Source organism: Gracilinanus agilis, chromosome 4 (genome assembly GCF_016433145.1).
Source record: "Gracilinanus agilis isolate LMUSP501 chromosome 4, AgileGrace, whole genome shotgun sequence".
In the NCBI taxonomy this organism is placed as follows: Eukaryota; Metazoa; Chordata; class Mammalia; order Didelphimorphia; family Didelphidae; genus Gracilinanus; species Gracilinanus agilis.
The window spans coordinates 334,001,913-334,029,883 of NC_058133.1; the positions used below are offsets into that span (position 1 = coordinate 334,001,913).

At 40.7% G+C, this 27,971-nt stretch overlaps 1 protein-coding gene across 2 annotated transcripts in view; it reads right to left on the reverse strand.

Moving 5' to 3' along the window:
• Window positions 1-12,223: 12,223 nt before the first annotated feature.
• Window positions 12,224-27,971, reverse strand: part of BACH2 (BTB domain and CNC homolog 2) — a 317,447-nt gene continuing 301,699 nt past the window's right edge. For both annotated transcript variants that reach the window (XM_044676454.1, XM_044676456.1), the window contains 2 exons: window positions 17,237-17,443; window positions 12,224-12,832 (listed from right to left, as the gene is read on the reverse strand). In XM_044676454.1, coding sequence (XP_044532389.1) covers window positions 12,353-12,832; window positions 17,237-17,443 — 687 coding nt within the window. In that variant the 3' untranslated portion in view covers window positions 12,224-12,352. The remainder of the gene's footprint in view (window positions 12,833-17,236; window positions 17,444-27,971) is intronic.

The window sequence follows — 27,971 nt, forward strand, 5'->3', positions numbered from 1 at the left end:
GCTGGTGGAGTTGTGAAATGATCCAACCATTCTGGCTGGCAATTTGGAACTATGCCCAAAGGGCTATAAAAGACTGCCTGCCCTTTGATCCAGCCATACCATTGCTGGGTTTGTTCCCCAAACAGATCATAGATAAACAGACTTGTACGAAAATATTTATAGCTGCGCTTTTTGTGGTGGCAAAAAACTGGAAAATGAGGGGATGTCCTTCAATTGGGGAATGGCTGAACAAATTGTGGTATATGTGGGTGATGGAATACTATTGTGCTAAAAGGAATAATAAACTGGAGGAATTCCATGCAAATTGGAGAGACCTCCAGGAAGTGATGCAGAGCGAAAGGAGCAGAACCAGAAGAACATTGTACACAGAGACTGATATACTATGGTAAAATCAAATGTAATGGGCTCCTGTACCAGCAGCACTGCAATGACACAAGACAGCTCTGAGGGATTTATGGTAAAGATGCTACCCACATTCAGAGGAAGGACTGCAGGAGAGGAAACATATAAGATAAACAATTGCTTGAATGCATGGACTGAGGAGGACATGAATGGGAAATAGACCCTGAACAAGGACACTTGTTACAACCAGTGGAAATGTGCGTTGGCCATGGGTGGGGGGAGAGTGGGGGGGTGAAGGGGAAAGTAGGGGCATAAGGTATGTAAACAGATTAAAAATGAATATTAATAAAAAAAATGAAGGATGAACAACAATTCTCCATGTATATGCCCACTCAGTCACTTCTCTAAACCACTGTAATAATATCCTCATTTGTCTCCCTGATGTGTCTTTCCTCTCTTTATCTTCCACATAGCAGCCTGTTTATGTCCTTCTCCAGCTCAATAAACTCTAGGAGTTCTCTATTACCTCTAGGACCAGATACAAACTATGTTTGGTATTTAAAACTCTTCACAACCTGACTTTGAAACTTACTGTTCCAGCCTTATTACATAGGGCCAACTTTCATGCACTTTGGTGAAGCCAAACTGGCCTTCCTGCTGGCCCTCCCACTAGATATTTCATTTTTTGTTTCCATGACTTCTCACAGGCTGTCCTTCATGTCTGAAATGCATTCCCTTTTCACCTCTGTCTCTGTCTTACAATCTTTAGTTTTTTTCAAAGCTCAGCCCTGACATATTCAAGCCTTTTTGGATCACTCTAGCTAGTATCCCACTCCCCACCCCATTACCTTGAATTATTTTTTGTATTTTGAACAGAGGGATTGATACGGTAAAGTGAGATGCAAATCATAAAGTGTTATTTATGTTAGTTACTACTTTTGTTGTTTTATACATTCTTATATGTATGTTGTTGTTTGGTTGTTTCAGTCATGCTCAACTTTTAGTGACTCCATTTTGGGGATTTCTTGGAAAAGATACTGGAGTGGTTTGCCATTTCCTTCTCTAGCTCATTTTACAAATGAGGAAACTGAGGAAAACAGAGTTAAGTGACTTGCCCAGGGTCACATAGCTAATAAGTTTCTGAGACTGAATTTGAACTCAGAAAGATTCCAAGCCCAATGTTCTATTTGCCATGCCACTTAGCTGCCCTTATATAAGGACATACCCATTGTCTTCCTTAATAGAATGTAAGTTCCCTGAAGACAGGGACTTTTACATCTGTCCTACTGCTACCTAGTATAGTGCCAAAGTACTTGGCATATAGTCAGTGCTTAATAAAGTCATATTGATTGTTAGATTTTTTTTTGAACCTTTACCTTCTATCTTAGAATTGATACTAGTCCATGGTTCCAAGGCAGAAGAATGGTAAGGGCTAGGCAATGGCGGTTAAGTGATTTGCCCAGTCACATAGCCAGGAAGTGTCTGAGGCCAGAGGTGGACCCACATTCTTCTGACTCCAAGCCTCCAGGCCTGGCTCTCTACCCATTGTGCTACCTGGTTGCCCCCACGTGGTAGGCTCTTAATGTTTGTTGGATTTACCCCACACTATGGCTATCTTCCTGTCAAGGCTTAACAGGTTTCTCATGACTTTTGTGTTGTTTATAATTGCCCTGAACTAATCTGATAAAGCAGTGATGCATGTCTTAGAAGTGACTCTGCAATATTCCTGTGCAAAAATATGTCAGAGCACCTGGAACCATGCCCTGCTTCCTTCTCTTATCAGAGTTGCATCCTGATGAATCTGCTAAGCTGCTGATGAACATTTCCTATTATTGGGCAGAATTTCTCCCCTGCTGCCCAATCTCAGAAGATCCCCTTCTTCTCTTTCTCGAAACACTATAAAAGCTGTTGCCTCCTCCTTCTCATGGTCTGGGGTCTATCTACCCCCCACCATATGTGTTTGAATTGTCTCTTTTAAAGGAAATAAACACTGAGCATAGTGGCTGAGCACGTTAGCTCTTTTGGTTTTCAGAGTCCTCTTTGGTTTTTAAGGGTTCATGTTCCCTTTCAAGGGTTTGGGTAAATGAATCATTTGTAATGAATACTTTCATAATATGAATGCAAAGGACTTTCATGCATAGACTGGAGGGAGTCAGTGAGTACAGTAGAAAGATCATTGGGATGAATGAGGCTGGGGTTCAGCCATGCGTATGATCATAGACCTAGATCTGGAAGGGATCCCAGAAGCTGTCCAGTCCAACCCTCCTCATTCTTCAAAGGTCCAAACTTCCAGGCTATGTCACTTGCCTATAAGTTTGACTTGGGACAACTCTATTCACACCACATTCCTGACTGTTCTGTGTCTTCATTTATAAAGAGGAATGGACTAGATGACCTCTAAGCTTCAGCAGAGTCAGCTAGGTGGATATACTGCTGGACTCCAGAGTCAGGAAGACATGAGTTCAAATTCTCAGACATTTTAGCTGTTTGACCCCTGGGCAAGTCATTTAACTTTTGCCTGGCTCAGTTTTCTCATCTAAAAAATGGGGATAACAAGAGTACCTTCCTTCTAGGGTTGTTGTGAGGTTAAAATGAGATACTATTCATAAAACACTGAACACATAGTATGTACTTAATAAATGAACTGTTTCTCTTTCTTCCCTTGGGGCATCAAATGTGACTCAGTGGATAGAGAACCAGATCTGGAGACAGGAAGACCTCTGGGTTCAAATCTGGCCTCAGACATTTCCTAGCTGTGTGACCCTGGGCAAGTCATTCGTCCCATTTGCCTAGCCCTTGGAACTGATACCTAGTATCCATTCTAAGACAGAAGTAAGGGTTTAAAAAAAAAAGATCAGGTCTCTTCCTTCCCTTGTTCTCCTCTTTAAACATTCTATGTTTAAACATTTCACATTTAATCTATTTAGTAAATGCTTTTGGTCATTCATATTACAAACATAACTATATTTCTAATGTAACCTGAATGATTATAAAACTAGCACAAAACTAATTAACTAAGATTTAGCATAAAATGCATTTGAGACTTGGTTTTAGTTGTTTTATATCAACATTCTTTCTGGAATGACTTAAAGGAAGTATTGACCCCAAGTCAATAGAATGGATTTCTCTCCTGAGGTCTCTTTTAATACTGCAATTTGATGTGTTTGGCACATCGTAGGCCCTGTAGCAATTTTTAATGAATAAATGAATGTATAAATTTGAAGATGACCCTGAATGAATAAATATAGCAAAATTGTACTCTAGAAGGGGGCTTATGTAGACCTACAAGCTGCCACTCCTTCAGTTTTCACATATTCCAACTAGGATGATGTCTGGGTTAGTCTAGCCATGAATTTCTAACGTACCAATTATGACTGTGTAGAGGAAGCTTTGAGGAACAGACCTTTTTCATATCACATACAAGGCTCATTTTTAATTCTTCACTGAAAACTCTGACCAAATCTCTTTTTCCGGTCCCTTCCAACTGGGTATTGTATCCTCCTCTGCAAATGTACATCCAAACTGTGTCACATGCATGCAACACCAACTTGCCTCCTCATCTCCTGTGCCCAATATTCCTATTTGCCCTATTTGCCGGTTTAAGGCACAGTTTCTTTAAGAAAGTCTTCCAGGCTAATTTCATAGATTCTCTCCCAATATCAAGCCCTGTCTCCTAGGGAAAATTAGTATTATGCTATATTACTTGATAGTTAATATTATTCTGTAATCCATCCCTTCCTCCATTTTGTTAAAACTCCATCTTTTAGGCCAGTGATGGGCAAACTTTTTAAAGAGGGGGCCAATGGAAAGGAAATGCTCATCTGTCAATCTGTTTCCAAGGCAACTCTTTTGAAGTTTCATTGTATTGTATCCTACTTGTATTCATCAGATTAGGAATAATGTCACAAGACCAGATAGAACATTTCAGGGGGCCGCATCTGGCCCTAGGGCTGTAGTTTGCCCATCACTGATCAAAAGGAGACCTCTCCCAGTTCAAACTAAAGCATGGTTGAGGAATATGATTAGTCTAAGCTTCTGGGGCATCTGCTCAGAACCAGCCTGGGCTAGGCTCTTCCAAAGGGATGACTCCCTTGTCCTTGCTTTTCCTTTTCAAAGTTGGGCTGACTCCAAAGGAAAGGCCAAAGTGGTAGCTGAGGTGGTTTTTATTTTTCTAAGCAAGATTGCTAGAGACAGCTAGGTCTCATAAAGCAACTAGCAGGAGGCAGCTAGGTGACTCAGGGGTTTGAGAGCCAGGTGTTCTTGGGTTCAAATCTGAACTCAGACACTTCTTAGCTGTGTGACCCTGGGCAAGTCAACTTAAACCCTATTGCCTAGCTCAGTGTTGGTGAAGTATTGGCACTAACGCTGAACTGGCACAGAGTGGGGGAAACTGCTCCACTTCCCCTCTTCCCAGTGTCTGAGGACATTTTTTGCATGCCCCCTCCTCTCTGTCCAGCCACCCAAAGTGAGCACTTTCTCACTCTGCTCTTTGGGGTAATGCAGGGGGGCTCACAGGTAGCTTGAAGTTGCAGTTTGGGCACGAGAACTTGAAAACTTTTGCCAATGCCAGTCTAGACCTTACTGCTCTTCTTAGAACCATGGTATTGGTTCTAGGATGGAAGGTAAGGGTTTAAAAAAAATAAGGTAACTAGCATTCCATAAAAGTGTCAGAGACGGGCATAATCAAGCACTTCTGAAGGCTAGCCCACTTTTCCAGATGAAGACATTCTATCACTTGAGTAGCAGTCTGTCCCTTTCACTGATGAAATAGTAGTGAGGAGCTAAGAACTCTTAATCCACCTCCTCACTAGAATATCTACCAATTGGAATTGCCTTTGCCAGAAGAGACCCAAATGATGTAGTCAGGCCAATCAAAAGGAAAGACACATCTTGGTTTAACAGGCTCTCGTGGCCTTCTCTCCAGATCTCTGGTCATCAAGAAAGGACACTGACTCAGTTTATTGGTTCCTGCTAGTCTAATACATTGATCATACTCAGGTCCCTGGCTTGCTGCTGAGATGTCAGTGCCACTCATTTTATTAACAGCACACTTGTCATTGTTAGTGATATGATCGTTGATATGAATCAAAATTAATATCTTGCCTTGGGGATAACTAGTTCTCAGCCTCATTTTTCCTTGCTACACTCAACTCACTTATAATTCCTTTGTGTGTATGCACGTGTGTGTGTGCATGTTGATCATACATGTCTTATTTCTTATTTACCTCATCAAGTTTCTTGAAGCCAAGAGTTTTTGGAATTGAGAGACCTGGTGAGAATTTAGAATTTTATGTTTTAGAATGTCTGGTCAGATTATATGTGAGACAGGCAGAGATTCAAAGCAGAGCATGATAAATGCTTAGGGAAAAAGTAAATGTGAACTTGGGCAGCAGCTAGGTGGCTTAGTGCATAGTGTTGAGGCTGCAGTCAAAAGATCCAAGTTTAAATATGACCTCTGACACTGGCTGAATGATCTTGGGCAAGTCACTTAACTCCTCCTTGCATAAAACTGGAGAGGAAAATTGCAAACCACTCCAGCATCTTGCCAAAAAAGCACCAGGGACAGTTGGACCAGGGATTCAAGAAGAGTTAGATGACTGAACAACAAATGTGATCTTACCTTCACTAATAAATTGTTATTACTCTATTAGATTATGATGCATCCTAGGTCTCTAATATATACACCCACACTCACATGTAAGAAATTTCAGAGTCAGAAAAGTCAATTTACAATACATAATGATATGTCTTTATTTCTTCAACAGAAATGGTGTCTAGACAAAATTCAGTTAACACTAGCAGTTCAAATGAATGAAAAGGGTTGGGCTGTTTTTTTTTTTTTTGCACAATACTGTATTTACAACGAGTAAATGAAGTTTTAATTCATTAGTTCATAGCAATGCTTTTTTTTTTCCAAAAAGGTAAAAATTCTTAGTAACAGAGAATAAGCATCAACAACCATCTCATTTTTACAATAAAAATCACAAGAAACCACAGTCACCTACAAAAAAAAAAAATAAAGACAAGCTTAAGAACTAGTACAATTAAATGATGCATTGAATTAAGTTACATTAATCGCATAGAATCTGTGTAAAAAGTATGTAGAAAAACACCTGATGTAACCTGTTACAGTCATTGACCAGTTATGAGAGGTACAGAGGATTATACAGGTAGATATGTGTGAAAACTGTCCATACTGTTTGACCTGGGGAGGAAGAGAAGAGGGGCTGCAGCCCCTTGCATACGCTGATAAAACCCTGTTCTGAATATGGCCTCTGAAGTTTGTAAGGCATTTATTAGAGGTGCACTTGTATTGGACTGGTTCTGGAACAAATTCTACAGGTATTTATTTACTCCTGGCCTCAAAATCCAAAGCGATGCTTGAAAGGAATGGTGCCGGTCTGAGGACAAGCACCCAACAATCCCTGCTGTGTTCGCTATCACTCCTGCTTGTTCTCGGGGGTGCTCCCGAGTCAGGGTCCTCCAAAGCAGCAATAGAACACAGACGCGCCAAATACACTCTGATCGAATGTGAGCCAGGTGGGTGGGAAACACGCACTCACACACACTCACACTCACACACAGGCATAAACACACTCTCTCTCTCTCTCTCTCTCTCTCACACACACACACACCCTTGTCTCCAGAGATAGTAGAGGTCTGAGAATCACCCTGCTGAGAGAAAACGCTTTGACCAACTCCAGTTGCTTCTACTTTTTTTTTCCTGGGGCACAGATCTTTTGCTATGTGCTCCTAGCAATTCCCCCACCCCCTCCTCCTCTTTCCCCAGGGTGGAGGGAGCATTTTTGGCACTAGGCGTGAGTCTGAGGGAAATGTCTGGTCTTGGTGCACTTCTGCTCATCGAGAGGGCCATTCTTTGATTTGAGGTCAATAGTACTGGAATGAAAGTGAAATTCACAGAACTTTATTTCATCAGCTGTCGGATTTGGCTAGTTACCACGTTACAACATTAAATAAAAACTACTTAAGTTGACCCCCCCCCCTCACCAAAGTGGTTTTCTTCACAAAATGGCAATGTCTTATGCTTACAGTTAAAAACATGTCACTGATATTACTTTAGTATAAATATCATCTACCATGGTGGAGTGTAGGAAAATACTGTACATTTACTTTTTTTTGTTGTTGCAAGCTGTGTTGTTGCACTGTCAGATCAATAATTTATCCCCAATCCGCCATAATAGGTCTTTTTCTATATACATATATTCTTTGCACACACATACGTATGTTCACGTATATTGGATTCGACAGCATCGGCGATGATGCCTGGGTCATAAAATAATTCAGGTTGTATTATAAATACACATACATATACATATTATACACAAAGCACACATACGTACACACACATACACACGCACACACTTCCTACATGGATGCTAAATCCACATAGACTGAATCACACTAAGGATTGCTTTGCCAGAAACATAACCTAAAAGAAAAAAAAAACAACAGAATATCTACATTTTTCTCTATTAAAAAAAAATGTCCTGTAGCAACTGTTATCTTCAGCAGGATCTCTAACATTACCATGGGGTATGCAGCTGCCACGAGCACTCCCTGCCTTTGCAAGAGACTCACCTCCATTGGGAAAAAGCAATTACTGCACATGCATTCCCAGTGAGTTGAGAATAGGACTGCAGCCTCCCTAAACCGTGCTGATGGTGTTTGGCTGGTGTGAAAAGACTTACTGAGCAATTCTTAGCTTAAATTGGGGAGGGATGAAGAGCGTACAATTGGCAAAACTATGTAGGACAAAGATAGGGGGTGAAAACCTTGCGAAAGCTTGAGAAGTACATCTTGGGAGGATCCTGGCTTTTCTCCACCCCAACCTTTCTTTTCTTTCTAGTTTTAACACAGTCAGGGACCTGGAGTTCATCTAAGATGTGTTGTGGATTCTAACAGCAGGGCATTGTGGTATAGACTTTCTGGTTTTTTTTTAAAGGGACTGTCTTCCGATAGGGTTATAGTAAAATTTCTGTGTGTGTGTGTTTAAAACTGGCAATTATAAAGTATTTAAAATAGCTAGAAAATTTGCATTGGACCTTTCCACAGCAGTGATGAATTTAACATGAGCAACACTTCTACACCCAGTTCATCTAATGCAATTACTGTAGCTAATCTCCACTCTCCTTTTAAAAAGACAGGTAGTAGTTGGCTTACTAATCACTAAGGTTAATTAGCCTTTGTAATACAACATTTTTACTTCCTTGGGAAAACAATAATATAAGGATTAAATCCAAAAATATAGTGCATCTTAAAAGCAGCATACCCTTAGAAAGACATTTAATAAATTACTTGTACGCTAAACAAAATAATAGTCTTCTACTGCAGCATCAGCTCTTGATGCCTGAGTCATCATCCATTAGGAAGTCCATGATATAAATATTAAGATGTCCTAGTAACTTGACTGAGAGTTTTTCTTTTTCCTTCCCAACCAATTTGTTCCAGAATCAGCGTGCGATGTTATGTCTTATTCAAGGCACCCCCAGAGAATGTGCAGAAACAAATACACACTGCAAAGCATTTGAGTGACAATAGCACAATAAGCTTAAATGAAATGAGGTTCTTCTGGTGATACAGGGAACCTGGAGAAGGCAGATGACAAGAGAACACTAAACTGGGGTTAGATCTGCCTACTTATTGCTGTTGCCCCAATGATTGGTAGCCCCAGTGGTTGGAAGCCACTTGGAATTCAATGTAGACACTACTAGAACTTTGGCCATGGATAGGTATTTGGAAGTAAGGGATTTCAAAAGCACAATATAAGACTTTAATTTTGTGTAATTTTTTTTCCTTGCTGGTACTTTTACTTTGTTAAAAAATTTTTAAAAAAAAAATTAAGAGTGAGGAGAAGGAAAGGAAGAAAGAGGAAAGAGACTCTAACCAGTTGTTTTTGTTTTTTTAATTCTCTACTGCACGGGAACCAGTTTGGATTCTGTCTTGTATCTAGTCCTCCCAAGTGTCTCCTTCTAAAGTCTTTCCAAATGAATCAGTAACAGATTTAGTAAGCACATGGTTCAGAATAGTGAATACCACATCCATAGCATCTAAGCAATTACATGAAATCAGTCACCTCATTGGGTAAATAAATATAATTAAAAAAATAAATCCCCTAAAGTTTGAAAAAGTTTTTTTTCCCTGTAAGCAATGGTTTTCATTAATAGTTCCTATGGCAAAGGTTGGGGTAGTAGACAGAGTCAGGGGAGGGAAAAAAATAAACAGATTCAACGTCAGCGAGAGCCAGGCTGGAACAATTAGCTGCATCACAAGGTCTGTGGGTGTTTAAAAGTAACAAGAACAAGAATACGCACAAAGGATGGAATGAGGTCAAGACTACCAGTTGCACATGAGTTGTGAATTGGGTAAAATCATGTCAAGAAGCTGGTGCAGACTTGGTTATTTATATACTCATAGGACAGTTAAAAAAAAAAAAGGAGGGGGTCGTTAAAAAAGGCATCAACAAAAATAGTTTAAAAAAATACTGTCAGCTGACCCCCTCCCCATAACAAAAACCTATGAAGTGATCATGTGATTCACATTTAGTTTAAAAATTCTTGCTGTCACCATTGTCTCCCACAAATGAAAACCTCATGGTGAAGTAAAGAATTACTTTACAAGGTCAAGAAATTCCAACAACAACAAATAAGAAAAAAAAAAGAATTATCCATAGAGGGCCTTATAAAAAACTGTTTCCAACACACACACACACATACATACACATCAAAACAAAAACCTAGAGGCAGGTCTTCAAAAAGAAAGCATTTTAAAAGAAAAGGCTTTTTTTTTTTCCTATGGTGTGAATCGACAGTTTCTGGCATCCATACATATTTAAACATTTAGAGCTAGTATTTTGTACAGAAAAAGTTAATACTAAAACATGTTATTATGGTTTCACTTTTCGCCTACATTTTTATACTATCTCCCCCCTTTTACATGCGGCTTTAATATTTGTCCAAACAGTGGCACAAAGAAAAAACCAAAAATCAGCCACCAAGCCCCCAATGACCTCCCCCACCCTAGCCCCATATCAAACCATACACAATTCTCCTCCAGAGCCAGACTGTAGTAGCCACGGGGTCAGGGGTGATAAGCAAGACCGGGGCATTCATGAGTGTCCATATTCATGATGTCACAAAAGTATCACTGGAGTGAGGGAGCTGATTCCTCCTCCTAAAGGAAAGATGCTGAGCTACTGAGTGCCTGAAGAGAAACATTGATGCACACCTCGTGTAAACGTTTGCACCAGAGGAGAAAGAACACCAGTCCTCTGTGCTGAGGAAAAGCTGCTCTCTTTACGTAGATGTGCACAGCCAACCAGTTTTGCAGCAAGAGAGGAAAAATGCCATTAGGAAGAGTTCTGGTATTGTCTTGCCTAAAAGCCTCAGTATGAACTATAGATGCACTTGGGCAGCAGGACAGTGAAGTAACCTCAAAATACAACTCAATGCACTTGGAGGAGGAAGGGAGGAAAAAAAAAAACTCTTCTGCCTATGCCAGGAGACTTTGGGTTTGCAACTGCACTGCTGTCTCTCCTACTTGGGGCATGTTTGTTTCACCGGCCTTCTGGACCATTCAAAGGCCAGCCATTGGTTCAGTGAATCTACAGCTCAACCAATTGCTTCAGTCATCTCCAGGGAGATCGACCTTCTCAAGGGTAGCTGGGTTGATGGCTATGACTTCAAAAGAGAAGATCCTACAACAGAACTCTTCAGAGAGTAAGAAGTGATCAGACCACAGCTTACTTCCTCGGGGAAGAAAACAGAACTAACTTGCTTTCTATACACCAATACCTACAGAATCCTGGTGTAAAGTCACAGATGGATGTTCTGTTACTGATGCATTTTTCAAGTGGGATGCCCAAACTCTTTCCCCACCCAGGAATCCAGACATCAAGCATCCACCACCAAGTAGATGCATTTCAAATTTGCTTGGGGAAAGGGAAGGGAGGGGGCTAAGGAGTTCAAATACAAAAATATTCAAGCAGATTATCATCTACAAATTGGAGGGTGAATTCATTATTTGGCAAGATTGTTTCTCCTACATAATTATCACCTGAGTGCTTTTTAATTACCTAAAATGGTTTACTTTTTTTAAAACTATAAAGCAAATAATATACAGTATACTCGAGTTATACTGAAGTTACAACTTCATTTATGAAAATAGGTTTGACCCCAAACTCAGTGCAAGTGGCAAAGTTGACCATTACTGTACAGTATCTGCAAGAAAAAAAATCCACAATGCTCAGATGGCACCATTTGGCTGTGCCCAAAATTAAGCAAAACAAAACAAAAGGTCTGCAATCAACTCTCAAATAAGCTTTCCATTTTGAATTTTTTTCCATAAATAAGTACAAACTGAGTAATATTGATGAACTGTGAACCAAGAAAAAAATAACCACCATAACAAGTTACCAAACTACTTCTAGCATCAAAGGCAAAGGAAAAAAAAAGGAAAAAAAGGAATGTTGGAACCTGTTTTTACATTAGAAATGAAAGTTTCCAGTTTTAGGATGAGAAAATTGAGGCATGCAGGGACTTTTGCATATGGAGATATATTTTTATATATTATATATATTATATGTACAGTTTAGTTATAAAACTTTGATGTGTATAGAAGCTGTCTTCAATGAAAAAAAATTGAACATTCAGAGGAAATTCCTGAGATAGGGTTTTGTGACATGGGCCACTGAGAAAATAATCTGTGGTTGGGTCCTCAGAGGTGTTATGTCCATCCCTGTTAAGATTGAAATTAACATATAAAAACAGACAGTGTCGCCACTGTTTGAGTTCCCTGCCTGGGCAAGGGATAGCACCATTGTGAAGATAACTAGGTAACTCCTGCTTGGAGGGAGGAGGAAATACTTAAAAACAGTATTGCTGCTAAGACCACTGTAGTGTGCACCAAATTCGTTCTTCTGGACAACAAATGAACTGGCCACAGGCTCACTGACGAACATTTGTCTGGGTGGGGATGTTGGGGCCCGAGTTCACTAGGTATAATCTTTCCTGGGCTGTTCGTCTGTTGTACATTTATCAGTCATTTCCTGGCAGAAGTCCACGGTCACCGTTTGGCTCCTTGGTTCTAGAGAGGGCCCTCTCTCTGAGTAGGTACCTTGGTCAGCTCCGTCCAACCTCCTCCCAGCTGTACAATTCTCTGAGACGTTGTTGGGCAGCCAGGGAGCCCCGAGGGGCACGGTGCCCTGATCCAAGCAGCACTGCATGCTTTCCCCTACACACTGGGATGCTGCCAGATTTTGCTCCATGCCAGTGGTCGAAGGGTTAATACTGGTGGCTGCGGGGAGATCCATCGGCCTGAGGACGGGACAATACCGGTGCAAGGCTTGGATCTGCTCAGGGCTCTGGATGTCTCGGCAGACTTCTTGGGAAAGGCAGGAGAAGTTATCTAAAAGTTCCCCCATGCACGCTTTCAGCTGGTTTCTTTCTGATAACAGTTTCTCTTTCTCGCATACCTGGGGAAAACAGAACCAAATTGAAGGGTTAACATTTCCAGTGAACTTATGTCCTGCTGGTCTGTGACTGGGACATCCTGCCCTGTAACAGAGCCCCGGTACATCTACCCAGACTATTTGGGACCACATTCTGGAGATCTCATATTACTCTAGACAGAGAGCCAACATTTGATTAACCAGACTCCTCGGGGAATTGTTAGATTTTCTGGTTCCTAGGCAGTAAATCAGCAAATTCTATCTTTTTATAATGAATCAGCAGACTTTCCTGCCTTAGTAGGTAGAGTACACTGAACATGATTATTGATTATTTTTTTTGGAGGGAAGGATAATTTACTTTGTTAGTTGTGGACTGTGTAGTGCCTGCTTTATTCTCATTTTCTACTTCTAGTTATATTGGTATATTGATATACATGGAAAGAGCACTGGATCTGATCCCAAAGAACCCAGGTTCAAATCTCAGACCCACCATTCTCTATTATGATCTGGGACAAGCAACTTAATCCCTCTCGGCTTCACTTTTCTTTTCCATAGAATGAGTTTGGACTCTAAGGTCCTTTCCAACTTTAAATCTATGATGTTTCATTCTAGTGTGGGGAATTGGTCAGAAAATTCCATGGAAATATGGAGAGAAAAAAAATTCCATAAAACCAGCACATATTCTTAGAGAAGCAGCTAAGGCTTAGTGAAAAGAAGGACTTGACCTGAATATGGAAGCCCTCAGTTTGAATCAAGGCTCTACCATCTGATAGCTGTGTCACCAGGAGGGCAAGTCACTTAACTTCTGAAAGTTTCAGTTTAAAATGAGGATACTATTATTTGGCCTGTCCAGTTTACACCACAGCCATGAGGCTCAAACACAGTGATATGTTATAACCTCGCACCCACCATGTGGTGCTGGAGACATTAGCTATTCTTACTGCCCCTTGACTCTTTCATTAATAAACACACAAAACAAAATAGTCTTATTAATAACTGAAAAATTTTTAGAGAAGAAGAAAAGACCTGGAGAAGTTTCAGTGTATAAACAGAATTCCACAGTATGGTGAGACCAGAGAGCTGATCGGGTAGGAGGCAGGAGTGGGTGTGTGTATATTTGTGATACACGAAGTTATATTTCTGTGCTCAATTCTAGGATCTGGAATGTCACCAGTGTGGATATTCACCTTAATGTAGACCACAACTGATTATTTAGTGGATGGTTTTTTGAGAGATGCTCTGGTTGAAAAAATTCATTCCCTTGTAGCTGACTTGGTAATAATGACCCTTTTCAAATTGATAAAAGACACAGATGGATATACTGGGATATAAGTGGATATATATTTTTATATATATGTCTAGTTTGTCACTAAGTCTCCATTTGAAGTTTCTTCAGCATGGTAGGACCTGCCAAAACTTGGGCAGGCTTTGAGAATCCAGGGTCACCTCAACGCCGCAATGAGGAATACGAGAAGGAAGACGTTAGCAGAGGGAATTCCTTTTCCAGTCTAAAAGGCCCTCGGACATGAGGTCCCAGTGTAGCTTTGAATTCTGTGTGTATGTTGTGTTAATTCCATTTGTATGCTGAAAGCTCTCTAGCCCTCTTCCTCTCCCATGTATTTATAGTACAGTTTTGTTTAATGGGACTTTCTGTTTTGTATACTTAATCTACTTTTATGATAGAGATGTGGGGCAATAATTGTAGATTATGCTGTTACCAACACAAACTAGCTGTTTTTACAACCAATATCTACAGTTGGGGTGACACACTTCCTACTTCTAGGCTGCCTCAATTTCCTCTTTTGTAAAAGGAGAGGGATTGGTTAAGATGATCCGTAAGATCCCTTCCAGCACTAACGTTCTAAGGTTTATGATAGCACAGCGATGGCCACTATTAATTAAGGGGGCTCAAAGACTAAGACCGTGCCCACGGTCTTGTTAATTTTGTGAATGTGACATGATAGCTTCATTTGCAGTCTTCTGAAGAATGGCAGGACCAGCCTTTACAGGTACAGCCCCAGTTTTGACTGTCATGATATGCTAGAGGTTTTGATACAAGCCACATGACAACTACCAATAGGCTTACAAATGAAAGCTCTGCTCCCCACTTTTAGATTCCAGACCATCCTTCTGTACTAACTCAGCCCCGTCGGGCTCCCTCGCCAGCGAGATGGCTTTAGAAAAGTCCTCTCCTTTTTGATGCATGCTGAGGAGCCCTTCCTTTGGTGGCGTGCCAATCGCTGTTTTCTCTGGGCAGCTACCAAGTGCAGCTGGATTCATCCCTCTGGCACTGGCAATGTCTCGTTTTCTCAGCTGGTGCCAGGCTCGACAGTGGCAAGAAAGCTGTGGTGACTGACATGGCAATCTGTGTGTGGGAGGCACCGCACAAGGATGGCTTACCTACCATTTGGAGAGTGAGCTTTTACACTCTGCTAGTTGCCTCCTGGCTGGGATTGCTTCAGAGACAGGCAATGGAAAGGAGAAGGAGGAAAAGCTAAAAGGTTGTAGGAAGCGAGCAGACCCGGTCATCAGTTGTTGAGCAACTGAACGTTATTTCTATTGATACAGGCAAATGGCGCTTAGCCTGCCATGCTTAATCAATTTTTATTAATTGATTGACCTGATGGCTGTGGGCTACTCTAGTGGCTGCTGGTCATCATACCCTGGGTGGGCAGGGATGCTTTTGGCCTCTTCTGTCCTTCTCCTTGGTTCCCTTGCCAAACTCTTCCTAATTGGAAACAGTGAGTTAGTTGGTGTGTGTGTGTGTGTGTGTGTGTGTGTGTGTGTGTGTGTATGTGTGTGAGGGAAAGATAAAAGGGAGGGAGAAGACAGAAATAGTAAGGAAAAGAGGGAGAGATGAGGAGAGAAAAGATGAAATATCAAGCAAGCAGAAACCCAAGAAAGAAAATGAGTCCTTATGTGGTGAATGTGAGAGAAAGGAAATGCAATCTGGCAGGCAGGGTGGCCATGTGTGTCTGAGAGATTTACACAGGGAAAGGGCACCTGCTAAAATATTTATAAATTTACCAAGAAAACATGTTTTAAAAATGAAAAATAAACAGATGTAGAAGTGTAACTTGAGAGAAATACATTAGGCAAGTTTGCAAAAGCTGTGTGGCGCGTGCTGGAGACAAAGAATTCTGAGTGGGTGGATAGATGAATGTAGAAGGGGACTGGAAGGACCCAAAAGAAGTTTGGAAAAGTTGGAGCCTTCTGGTTCCTGCGCCAAGCTTGTAAGAGAGCAGGGGAATGAAACTCCCGGGCTGGGGAGTGAGGTTAGCAAAGTTTGCTAGCCTTCTGTCACTCCACCAGAGCTAGGGATCAGACGATCATTAAGTGATACTCCAACCAGGGCTAGTCCAATACACTGTTGATTAAATGGATATCGTGGAGATCGGCAAGAGCGGGAACATGGGTTGGTGTGCTACTTTCCCAATGGGGACACTGAGGCTGAGTATGTTTTTACATAGGTTAGGAAGCATTTGAGAGTTCCTCCTGTTTTTTTTAAGTGACTTCACTTTTCTGCTTTATTTTTTTCAAGCTAGTGGCTTAAAATAAGGCAAAAGTCTATATAAAGCATAGTAACAACAGAGAGATGCTATGTTAACCCAGTTCTCACTTCTCAGGCTAATGTAGGCATGACCTCACTATTGAACTGTTTAGAAATTGAGGATAAATGCAGAGTTTTGTTTAACTGAGGCCTGAAAGGTAGGTATCCCCAACTCCTGGTCTAAGGCTTAGTTAGCTGTCCTGAAAGGAAAGGAATTTAGCACTGGGATTGGCAGTGAATTTTGAACTCTGTCTAACACAGGAGACCAAATAAGATGCTCTTAAGCATGGGGAATGGAACATCTTTTTTTTGAAAGACAGAATCATAAGTAAGGGAGTTGGAAAAGACCTTATTCAGGCCTCTGCCCCTGAGTCAGCCAAGTTATTTAGAATCCCATTTTATAAACCTAATTTGAAAAATAATTATCTTTATATAAATAGTGAAGGCCTTGGGACATTATTGACATTTTGTACACACAAACACCTGAAACTATAATTTGTTTTGGTGTATTATTGTTATTACTAAAAAATAAAACTTTCATCTTAGAATCAATACCATATATTGGTTCTAAGGCAGAAGAGCATAAGGGCTAGGCAAGAGAGATTAAGCAACTTGCCCAAGGTTGCACAGCTAGGAAGCGTTAAAAGCCAGATTTGAACCCAGGACCTCTTGTTTCTGGGTCTGGCTCTCAATACACTAAGATACCTCATTGCCCCATGGGTATGATTTTAAAGTAAAATTAAACTACCATAATTGTCTCCTGATATCGGTTTTTTTTCTTTGACATTTTCCTTTATTTTTGCCTTTACTACCCCATTTTCTCAACAACCCTGGAGATTTCCACTTCTGGAGCAAGAGGCCAGAATGGCCCAACTCACCAATTTCCGTATTTCACATTCTAAATTCTGAATGCAGTCCAGCTTTCTTTTGCGGCAGCGCTGAGCTGCAATTCGATTTTTGCTGCGTCGGCGAACATCATGAATGAACTCTAACTGTTCTGAGGTTAACTTGTGCATCTTTATCATCATCTGGAAGTCGTTCCTTGGAAGATCTGTGATTTGATCGACAGGAAAGGGAAGTTTGACCTGAAACCAAGAAGGAAGATCAGTCATTAGGGAAAGTGTGATTTCTGTACTACCCTTACTGTCACCTTTGTGAGATTATAAAATTAATGAAGATCCATTTGAAAATACATCACTTGCTGGTTCCAAGGATGAAGTGGGGATCATCAACTTTACGTTTTTTAAATATAAGGGAATTCCAAGATTTAGGGTAAACACAAATGTTGCTAAAGGAGAATACAAAGCAATCACAAATATATGCTGTGTTTATCAGTGAAGGCTATCAAAGAAAAGGATGCTGAATATACTGGAAAGAGAAGACTTTTCAAATGACATAATCCTTTTATTTTCATTGAATCCAACAAATATTTAATTAAGTTTCCATTATGTATAAGGCAGAGAGAAAGAAGGCTGGCTCTTTAGTCAAGATGGCCCCACGTTCAAGTCACATCTCTGACATCACCTGGAAGTGACCTTTGGCAAGTCCTTTCTCTTCTTCTAGGTCTCAGTTTCTTCATCTATAAAACAAATAGTCTGGACTAGATGGACCTTTATAGCTCTAACCCTATGATGCTATGATCCTAACCTCAAGGAGTTTATATGGACATGATCAGGAAAGGCTTTGTCTGGGTCTTGCATGAATGAAGGGAAAGGGAAGGAAAAGATGCAATTTAGGATTGGCAAAGGATATAGCCTGGCTAAAGGCAAGGAGGCAGAAGAATGAATGCTGAGTTCAGAAATCAGCAAGAAATCTTGTTATGACTAGAAAGCAGAGTGAAGGAGAATAATGTGAAATAAACCTCATGTGGTAAATACTAATCTAAATGCATTACTATTGTAATCCTTGTGAAGTCACTAACCCCATGCAAGTACCAACTAAGGTAATGCACCAGAGAGCTGAATAAACGGGTACCCAAGGATGTGCTGCAGTTAGCTTATACCGACTTAAGATCTAAGTGTTAAATTCTCGGTGTGAGCATTTACACCTCAGACACAAACAGTACAAATCAGGGCTTGATTTATTGTTGTTGACTGTCCAGACTTAATAAAGTGATGGAAAAATGTTCATATGCAGAATAATGTTCATTCTCTTTATCTCCTCCCCACCAAGCTGATTGTTGAGCTGAGTATTAGAATACTCAGGAGGCATTTAATAGTTGGGAGAAATGAGAAGGCTCAACTTCCTAGTTCTTTCCTTCTGAGGATAAGCAGACGAAATCATCATCTTCTAAATGTCAATTCTTCAAATACATTGGAAGACAACTAACATTCAATACTTCTCCTCCTCTTCCAAGTCATCTTTTCTCCAGGAGAAATACCCACTTTTAGGGTTCCTTCAACTGGTTTCCAGTCCCTTCACCATCCTGGTTACTCTCTTCTGAGTATAATGAAGTTCACTAATATTCTTTGATTGATTGATCATAACCCCTACCATCTATCTTAGTATCGATTCTAAGACAGAAGAGTGGCAAGGGCTAGGCAATCAGGGTTAAGTCATTTGCCCAGGGTCACACATTTGAACCCAGGTCCTCCCGACTCTGGGTTGATGCTCTATTCACTGTGCTACCTAGCTCTATGTGTATTTTTTTTTAAAAATGTGGCCTGTGGGATTGTCCATAATACTCCAGTTGTGATATGATCAGGGTAAAGTATCATGTAAATTATCAGCTCCCTCATTCTGGATACCAAGCCTCTAATAATACAATCTGCCTTCGACATTTTGTCAAGCTGAAGTGGCTATAGAAATTGGAGCTGTTTATCTTAACTGAATTGGGACTATCATTTCAGCCTGTCAGGGTTTTCTTTAACCTGATTCTGTTGTCTAAACTGACAGCTATCATTTCCCTGGAAGAAAATCATAACAACTTACACATTTAGATAGCATTATGTAAATGCTATATTAGTTCCCAGGCCCCTTGTGTATTAGCTCAGTAGGTTCTCACAAGAATTCTAGTGGGTAGAAGCTATAACTCACATTGCCCTCTGTTTGTGGATGGTGAATGGAGGTGTGAAGAGGCTAAAAGACATACAGGATCAAAGGACTCAGAGCTCCAAGGGACCTGAGAGACTATCCTGTCCAATCCCCTCATTTGAAAGTGAGGATGGTGAGACCCAGGAATAATGTGAGAGACTCAAAGCCATAAAGCCAAAAAACGGTGGGGCTGGAGCTAGCACCCTGGCCTTCTGCCTCCAAGTTCAGAGAGCTCTCCATTCCCATCTGCTGTGTCCAGGCTTGCACATGTACACACACATTAGATGTCCCAGAGTTTTAATTCTACTGAATGCATTGGTAGATTTCTTATTTCTTTCTAAGCCAGGGTATTTCAATTCCTCCCTTCCCCCCCCCCCCATAGTTGGTATATAACCTCCTAGAGGACAGAAATAGTTTTCTTTATACTCTGCATTATATCTTATAATGCCCTGTCTGGAGGGATGCTGATTGATGAAGAAGAAGATAAGGGTGGGAGAGGATAGAGTGATGGACTTAAGAGTCATTTTAGACCTCAGACACTTACTAGCTGTGGGACCTTGAGCAAGTCATTTAACTAAATTTGCCTCAGTTTCATCCATAAAATGAACTAGAGAGGGAAATGGCAAAGACTCCAGTATCTTTGCCAAGAAACCCCCCCAATAAGGTTATAAAGAGTTGGAAGTGACTGAATAACAAGAAGGAAGGAAACCCCTAGTGAGAAATTCCTTCTACCAATGTAGGATGGTTCTCTGAAACTTAAGCGTTTATATAGAAGGTTGCCTAGTGTGTTGAGGGAACGTGAGGTCAGAGTTGGGAGAGGTAATGCTGTCCAGTGGCTAGTGACACCCGCTGAGTAACTGAGGACACCCTTGCTGCAGCCCTTCCCTGATGTCTTGTCAAGCTATGGAATCCTCACAGGCAGGAGACTGTCATCTTTGCTGGGTGGAAAGATTCTGCCCACTGGGTACCAGTGTAGCTGGGCACGGAGGGGCACATTTACAGGAAACTGGCTTCCCTGGGCATCAAATCTGCTGGCCACAGCAACTTCTCAGGACCCTCTACTAAGGGACAGGGGACTGCAATCTGGGTTAATAGAAGGTGTATCCCCACTGATGAAACAATGGCCTTTCTTTAGTCAAAGTATCAAAGAATCCTGATAAAACTGAATGTAACAAATGGTATGCAACAGAAGTTCATAATTTTGTATATAGCCTTTTCTGGTTTCTTACATGTTGAAATATTTAGGCTTGTTCATGATCCTGAAGTTCATCATAAAAAATGAAAATAAATAAAAATGAGTTCACACAAGCCAGGCTTGGCAAAATCCTAAGAGGGAGCAGATTCTCTTGCATGCTTTTACTGAGGAAGAATTCAAGAATGTAAAGCTGACTGTAGCTAATTAATATTTACTAAACCCCCATAATAAGAGGCATTGTGTTAGAGTAATTAGATAGAAGGCTCCTAGGAAAATCAGAAAGATAATGGTTGCACGACCTTGGGCAAGTCGCTTAACTTTTAAATGCCCAGGCAGCTCTTTAAGACCTGAATGAATGAAGGAAGAAGCATTTATTAAACAACACGTGCCAAGAACTGTGCCAAGCATAGAAGATAACAAAGAAAAAAACACCAAAACCCAAGAGTCTCTGTTTTCAAAGATCTCACTTTTAAATGGGAAGACACCCAAAACAAAGCTCATCTCTGAGGCAGTTGGAGAGGTTGCCAGTCCTTAAGGGCTCAGCCACTGGACAAAACGCCTTCAGTTACATAATTAGGTTGGGTTAACAGTGCCAGGGGACTGAAGGGCACAGAGGCAGCTGGACCCGGAATAAAGAAGACCTGAGAGCAAATGTGGCCTCAGACACTATCAAGACACTTAACTTGTCTGCCACTGTTTCCTCAACTGTAAAATAGGGATAATAATGGCACTCATCTCCCTGTGAGGATCAAAATGAGATAATTATAAAAAGTGCTCAGTACAGGATGGACCACATGACAGTTACTATATGAATGCTGATTCCTTTCCCTTCCCAGATAGTTCCATGCCACTGGAATGACTTATTGATCTGTATCAGTAAAGGGAATTTCCATGCCATGAATCCCCTACCCTGGTGAAATCACAGATAGGGAATCTTCTCCCCCAAACCTCCTCTCAACCCCAACCCCTGTCACATATTATGCTCTAGACACCATTCACCACAGGTTCTGTCCTCTTAGGAGTTCATGCTATTTACACTTTCTAGACTATTTTCTGACTCTGCATTTTCTTTGCCAACGGGAGCTGATGATTTATTTCTTGTTCCTTGGGGAAAGGAAAGCCCCTACATTCACAGGCCAAGAAGGAAACTTGGTTACAGCCTGGAATCTTAGTTTTAAGAGTCTGTTAGGCTTGTATTATCCAGCAGATGGCACTAAACACCCAAACTTCTCTTCGGGTTCAAGAATCCTTTCAGAACAAATGGGCTAAAGCTCCCATCAGTTGCTGAAATGGATTTATCTGGATTTCCCAAACCAAAGACTTCTGAGAAAGAAACCCACTTCTTCTTGGTATTCAGACACTTAATGATTACATCTGGAAGTCTGCTTAAGCAGCTGATGATGAAGCTATTAATTCTAAAATAAGACCCGTTTTCTTTGTTCCTTTCTAGATCTACACAGACATTAGAAATCATTAATCCTTGAGCCCAAAGTGATCCCTTGATTTTTCAGTCCCTGTGTGAAATTCCTTTGTCAATTTACATCATAGCTAGGTTCTGAGGGCCTTTAGGGGTTCCCAAAGCATCTGTTGACATATCTATCACACAGCAAACTCTGTCCCCTGGCCACCTGTGAAATTCTGGCCCTGAGAAAGCATGATCATAATGAGACATGTCACACCCCAGAGCTGCTCTGTGTAGCTCTCGTGGCCACCTAAAGGGCTGGCAGAACAAAAGGCTCCTCACTACATATACCCAGGCTGACCTTATCCCTGGGTGCCCTGTTTGCATAGGGATAACTAAAGATATCAAAGGATGTTTGATTTCCCCTCCAGACCCTTTGGACGACAAACAGATGGCACACTCAGATCACAGATTGTGCCTGAAGTCCAGAGTTCTGCGAGAGGCACTCATGTTTCAATACGAAGCTTGGAGAGGGGGGGCCTTCTGCAATGGAAGTGCCAGGCGTTAGCCCCTTTAAAAAAAAATAACAGTAAAACAATTTTGATTCTGTTCTAAAGCACCTTTATTTTCAAGAAAGAAATGGACCTGCTGCTCATGACACAGGGAAAAGTCAGGAGGGGCAAATACCAGGAGCCAAAACAGTATTTTGAAACAGCCAGCCAGAGAGCCGCTTTCAAAAACTGGAGAAACTGGCCAGAGGCCTGAGCACCGAAAGGTTGTGAAAGAGTAATTAATATCTACCCATAGCATAGCTACTGCAGTATAGGTTTGGGTTTCAAAGGGATCTAAGGGAAGGAGACTAACCTGTAGATCTTCCCACATGAAAACCTATTGGTTTTTTTAATTTTTATTTTTTAAAGAAGAGATCTTTCCTTTTGAGAAGAAAAATGTTCAGAGTAAGGAGATGAAAAAATTCCCAAGGTATTCTTCAAGCTCCTTGAAATCATGTCCAGATCTATTGGTTTTTCGGCCCCTGAAAGTATTACATTTCAGGTACACAGAGGCCTCTCTTTCCTTTTGTCTTAGTGGCCTGGGCTAAAGTGCACTTATGGCATATATATATGTATGTGCATATACATATATATAAAATACTTATTTATATAAAAGTATGTATAATATAGAAATATTGTATTTTAGATTTTTATATAGAAGTATATATATTTATGCAAGTATATATAATATATATATAAATAAATATATCCTATGACACCCCCAAAGTGGCTTCAACCCCCCCAAACTGTCACTAAATTTGGGCAAAATGAAGGAAAAGCACAATGTTTCTGTTTGTCCCCCATCCCTTTCCTGTGAATTATTATACCCGAGATGGACTCGTGGAACATTTTATTCATGGTCTCTCCACACTGACTCTTTCCTGAGCAGCGTCTTGGATCTTAACTCACTCCACGTTATAAACACTGCCATCTCCTTAACTCCACACAAGCCAGCTGCGTTTGTGGCTTGCGGGTGTTTGTTCCCATCTTTCCTGGGGATTCCGGCAGCCGAGCCCCCAGGGCAGCCCCTGACTCATCAAGGGAAAGGCCTCCCCAGGCTGCTCCTTCTGCCCAGTGTCATCAGTCGGGGTCGCAGCTTGCATCACTCGGGGCTCCTGCCTACCGCCCTGCTGGGGCGAGGGACCGACCCCTCTTTTTGCAGGGGAGAACAACACGGGGAATGGATCTGAGGACCAGCGCAAGCCGCTGGATCTGGGCTGACAAAAGAAAGGGGAAGATTTCAGGCCGGCAGGACACTGCCAAGGCTTTTGCTCTCAAGGGATCAAGAGTGAAGGGTGGCTGCCAATCCATTTGGTTCTCTCTGCCTCCTGGGGGTTAGGGGCAAGATGGGAACTTTGAAATAGGAAAATCAAAGCAGCATCTCCGTGTGCTAAGCAGCCAGCAGGATCCCTGGGAAAGGGACTGGGGAAGTCAGGATATTTGCTCTTCTTCCTGACCCAAACGAGATTGGCTGCTGGCATCTGACAGCTGCCAGTGGCTGCTGGCACAGTCTTTTTAGAGCGAATCCCGCACCACACCTGCGGTCTTGGATTATCTGATAGCAGAGAGATACCAGGCTCCTACTCAGAAGTATGGTTGCTCTTAGAGCTCCTGGGTCCTCACATCTGCTTTCTCTTCTTAGTCCATCATTCATTATACCTCATAAAAAAGACAAGGGCCCACAACAGTGTCAGGGGGCTTATGTTCTAAGGAAAAGGCAACAACGAAACAATAATAGCTAACAATCATGTATAACACTTTAAGGTTTGTGAAGCCTGATGCCTTTCTAACAAGTTCTCTTTCCTGTCCTAATTTCCTAGGGTACACTTTAACTACATAGTATCCACAACCCACCTGGATTTAATGGGAGAATAGGGTATAACTATAGTCTTTGGATAAGGGAAGGGAAGAAAAAAAGACTTTTTTTTCCTAGAAACAAAACAAAAAAAACCCATATAGTAGCAGAAGGACTAATTTGGGAAATATTTTCATGTCTAACTTCCACCCCCTCCAAACACACAGACACAGACAGACGCTTGTCCCATTTAAGATGTTTGGCCAAGAGCTCACATGAAAGGGAAAGGCAGGGATGGAAGGATACTACCCTTAGATCTAAGTGGGGCTGGTAACATTTCAAAGCACTTTCACATCTCTGCTCTCATTTGATCCTCACGAAATCCTGTGAGGTAGGCAGAACTGGAATTATTATCCCTATCTGACAGAGGATCACAATCCCTGGGCTGAAATAACAGCTTTAGGGCTGGGAAGCTGCTGCAAGGAGGAGGGCACAGCAAAGCTCTCTTGTTTCTTCATTTCCCCTCCCCCCAATAGGGTTTATGTCAGGGATTTGCCAAACACCCTTCTACAATGCCCTTTGTGGAAAGGGAATGAATGGTCTGCGATAAGGGCACCTGCATTCCTGTTTTGGTACTGTCACCAGTTCACTGTGTGATCCTAGGCAAGTCACACATCCCCTTGAGTAAATAAATAAATAAATACATTTAATCAAATCTTTTACCTATTTTGACTGATAGAGTTCTTTGAAAGATTAAATGTGACAATAGATGTGAAAGTGCTTTTAAAAGACTAATAGTTCTATATAGATATAATTAATGTTAATTGTAGCATTATTCCCATTATTATTCCTTCCTTCTCATGAGATTTCTTTTCTCCTTGATGTAGCATGGTTCAGTATTCTAGAGACCAAAACAACTTTTTCTAGACAGGTTTTATATGGAGTAAAACTATAATAGCCAGCTAGAAACATAGCTAAGGATTTTTTCTTTTTAAATAGCAGATTAGTCATAGACACAATAAAAGAATTTATATCTCTCCATATGTTTGCTTTCTGAGGACTATACCAGATAAGTAGAGAGGAATTTGACTATAGAGCCATGAATATTTTGGCAACTGCAATTCATCTAATGAATTACATAGGAGGGTTGGAACTCTGTCAATGGGGGGGGGGTATGCATTCAGATGAAATTATTCCTTCCTGAAGTGTGGTGCAAATGTACATATAGATCAGTGTTTCTGTATATTTTAATATATATGTACACACAAGGACAAAACATATATGGCTTATGTGATTCAACTAAGTATAAAGCTATATAGTTTGGAAAGTAAACATTTTGTTTGTTTTTGTGGTTACCTGGGAGCCCATCTTTTTCCAGTTGCATTTCAAGACTTATTTATTAATTCTGGTTGTCAAGATTAATCTAATTTCAATGTTAGACAGCTTTGGAGTTCAGAGTTCAGTTCCCTTCCTCCCTCTCTTCATGAAAAATATTAACTAAGTTAAGAGAGTTCTAATAAAAAAACTTCACAAACATTTGTAGATTTAAAAGACAGAGGCTTTTATGATAATTTCGGTAACTGCATATGTAAATGAGCCTTCTTTCCAAGTCTGGGCTGAATTCTATGAATCAATGCAAATGTCTGAACTAAAAAAAAAAGTTACCTTAATATGAAACTTTCAAACTTAAAACTGGTTGTTCATCAATAATTGATCCCTATGCTGGAAAGTGCACAGATACTGGGTATCTTTGTGTCAAGGCACATTTGGTAACTGGGTTTATGAATGGTCCTAATGAATGGAAGATTTCTCTTCTTGCTATTTATAAATTTTTTTAAAAATCATCTTTTGAAAGAAACAACACAAATTATATTCTAAAGCAGTGGTTCCCAAACTTTTTTGGCCTACCACCCCCTTTCCAGAAAAAATATTACTTAGGGGGCAGCTGGGTAGCTCAGTGGATTGAGAGCCAGGCCTAGAGATGGGAGGTCCTAGGTTCAAATCCAGCCTCAGACACTTCCCAGCTGTGTGACCCTGGACAAGTCACTTGACCCCCATTGCCTACCCTTACCACTCTTCCACCTATAAGTCAATACACAGAAGTTAAGGGTTTAAAATTAAAAAAAATATTACTTAGCCCCCTGGAAATTAATTTTTTTAAATTTTAATAGCAATTAATAGGAAAGATAAATGCACCTGTGGCCATCACCCCCCTCCTGGATCATTGCAGCACCCACCTGGGGGCAGTAGCGCCCACTTTGGGAATCACTGTTCTAAAGCAACACATTAAAAGAGAAGATGACTCCTATTTCAGATTATTATTAAAGCTTGACTGATCATTCTTAAAAAGTTCAATAAGTCTAGTTTTATTGCTGTTGCTATGTTTTAAGGCAGTTGAATGGAAACTGGATGAACAGAGGAAACATCCCCACTCTAGTTGGCAGAATTAAGTGCCAATAAATGGCTTTAACTTCTCTCTTGGGAACTTGGGGGGGTGGTAAAAGAACATTTATATAAAATTGGCAGCTTCTTAATTATATGCATCAAACATAAAAATGCAACCTTTTTGGAATAACTTTCTTAAGGAAGAAAAAAAGGAAATGAAAAACTTCTGTTCCCTATCCCCCCATGTATTCTACTCCTTCCTCACTCCAGGATCCCCCAAATCATGATGCTGATAAACTTGACATATGTTAATAGTTTCACAAAATAAAACAAGTGCTCTGGTCAGACCCATAGAGAAAAACTGAAGAGATAGAGATGGAAAGAAATCCTTGACCTGTTTTATAAAGCCTCTACTCGCTCCAGGTCAATGCCACATTGAACTTTATTCTAAAGCAACACGTTAAAAAAGAAGAAGCTCCTATTTCAGATTATTATTACAGCTTGACTGATCTTTCTTAAAATGTTCAATATATGTGGACTAAGTCTAGGACGGATGAATAGAATGGATGATAAAGCATTTATTAAGTACTTATTACGTAGAAGGTTCTAAAATCCAAGTGACCCTGATATATTCAGCTGGGGAAAAAGTTCTCTTCATTTCTTTTACTATTTACTCAGCTAACTTAATATTATTAAAAAAAAAAACCCTTACCTTCTTTCTTAGAATCAATACTAGGTATCGGGTCTAAGGCAGTAGAGCAATAAGGCTAGGCAACTGATATTAAGTGACTTGCCCTGGAAGTCTCTGATGTCATATTTGAACCCAGGACCTCCTGTCTCCAGGCCTGGTTCTCTATCCACGGAGTCACCCAGGTGGCTCCCTAACTTATTTTTTATATTTTTTTGGTTCCCTTGAAAAATAATGAAAATTTATCATTATTAAAATTATTAACATGTTTAATTTTTAGGTAAAAGAAATATAACTGAAAATTTTAAATTAAAAGTAATTTTCTGGGGCAGCTGGGTAGCTCAGTGGATTGAGAACCAGGCCTAGAGACAGGAGGTCCTAGGTTCAAACCCGGCCTCAGCCACTTCCTAGCTGTGTGACCCTGGGCAAGTCACTTGACCCCCATTGCCTACCCTTACCACTCTTCTGCCTGGAAGCCAATACACAGTATTGACTCCAAGACAGAAGGTAAGGGTTTAAAAAAAAAAAAAAAAAAAAAGCACCTTAATTGATGGGGGCAGCTGG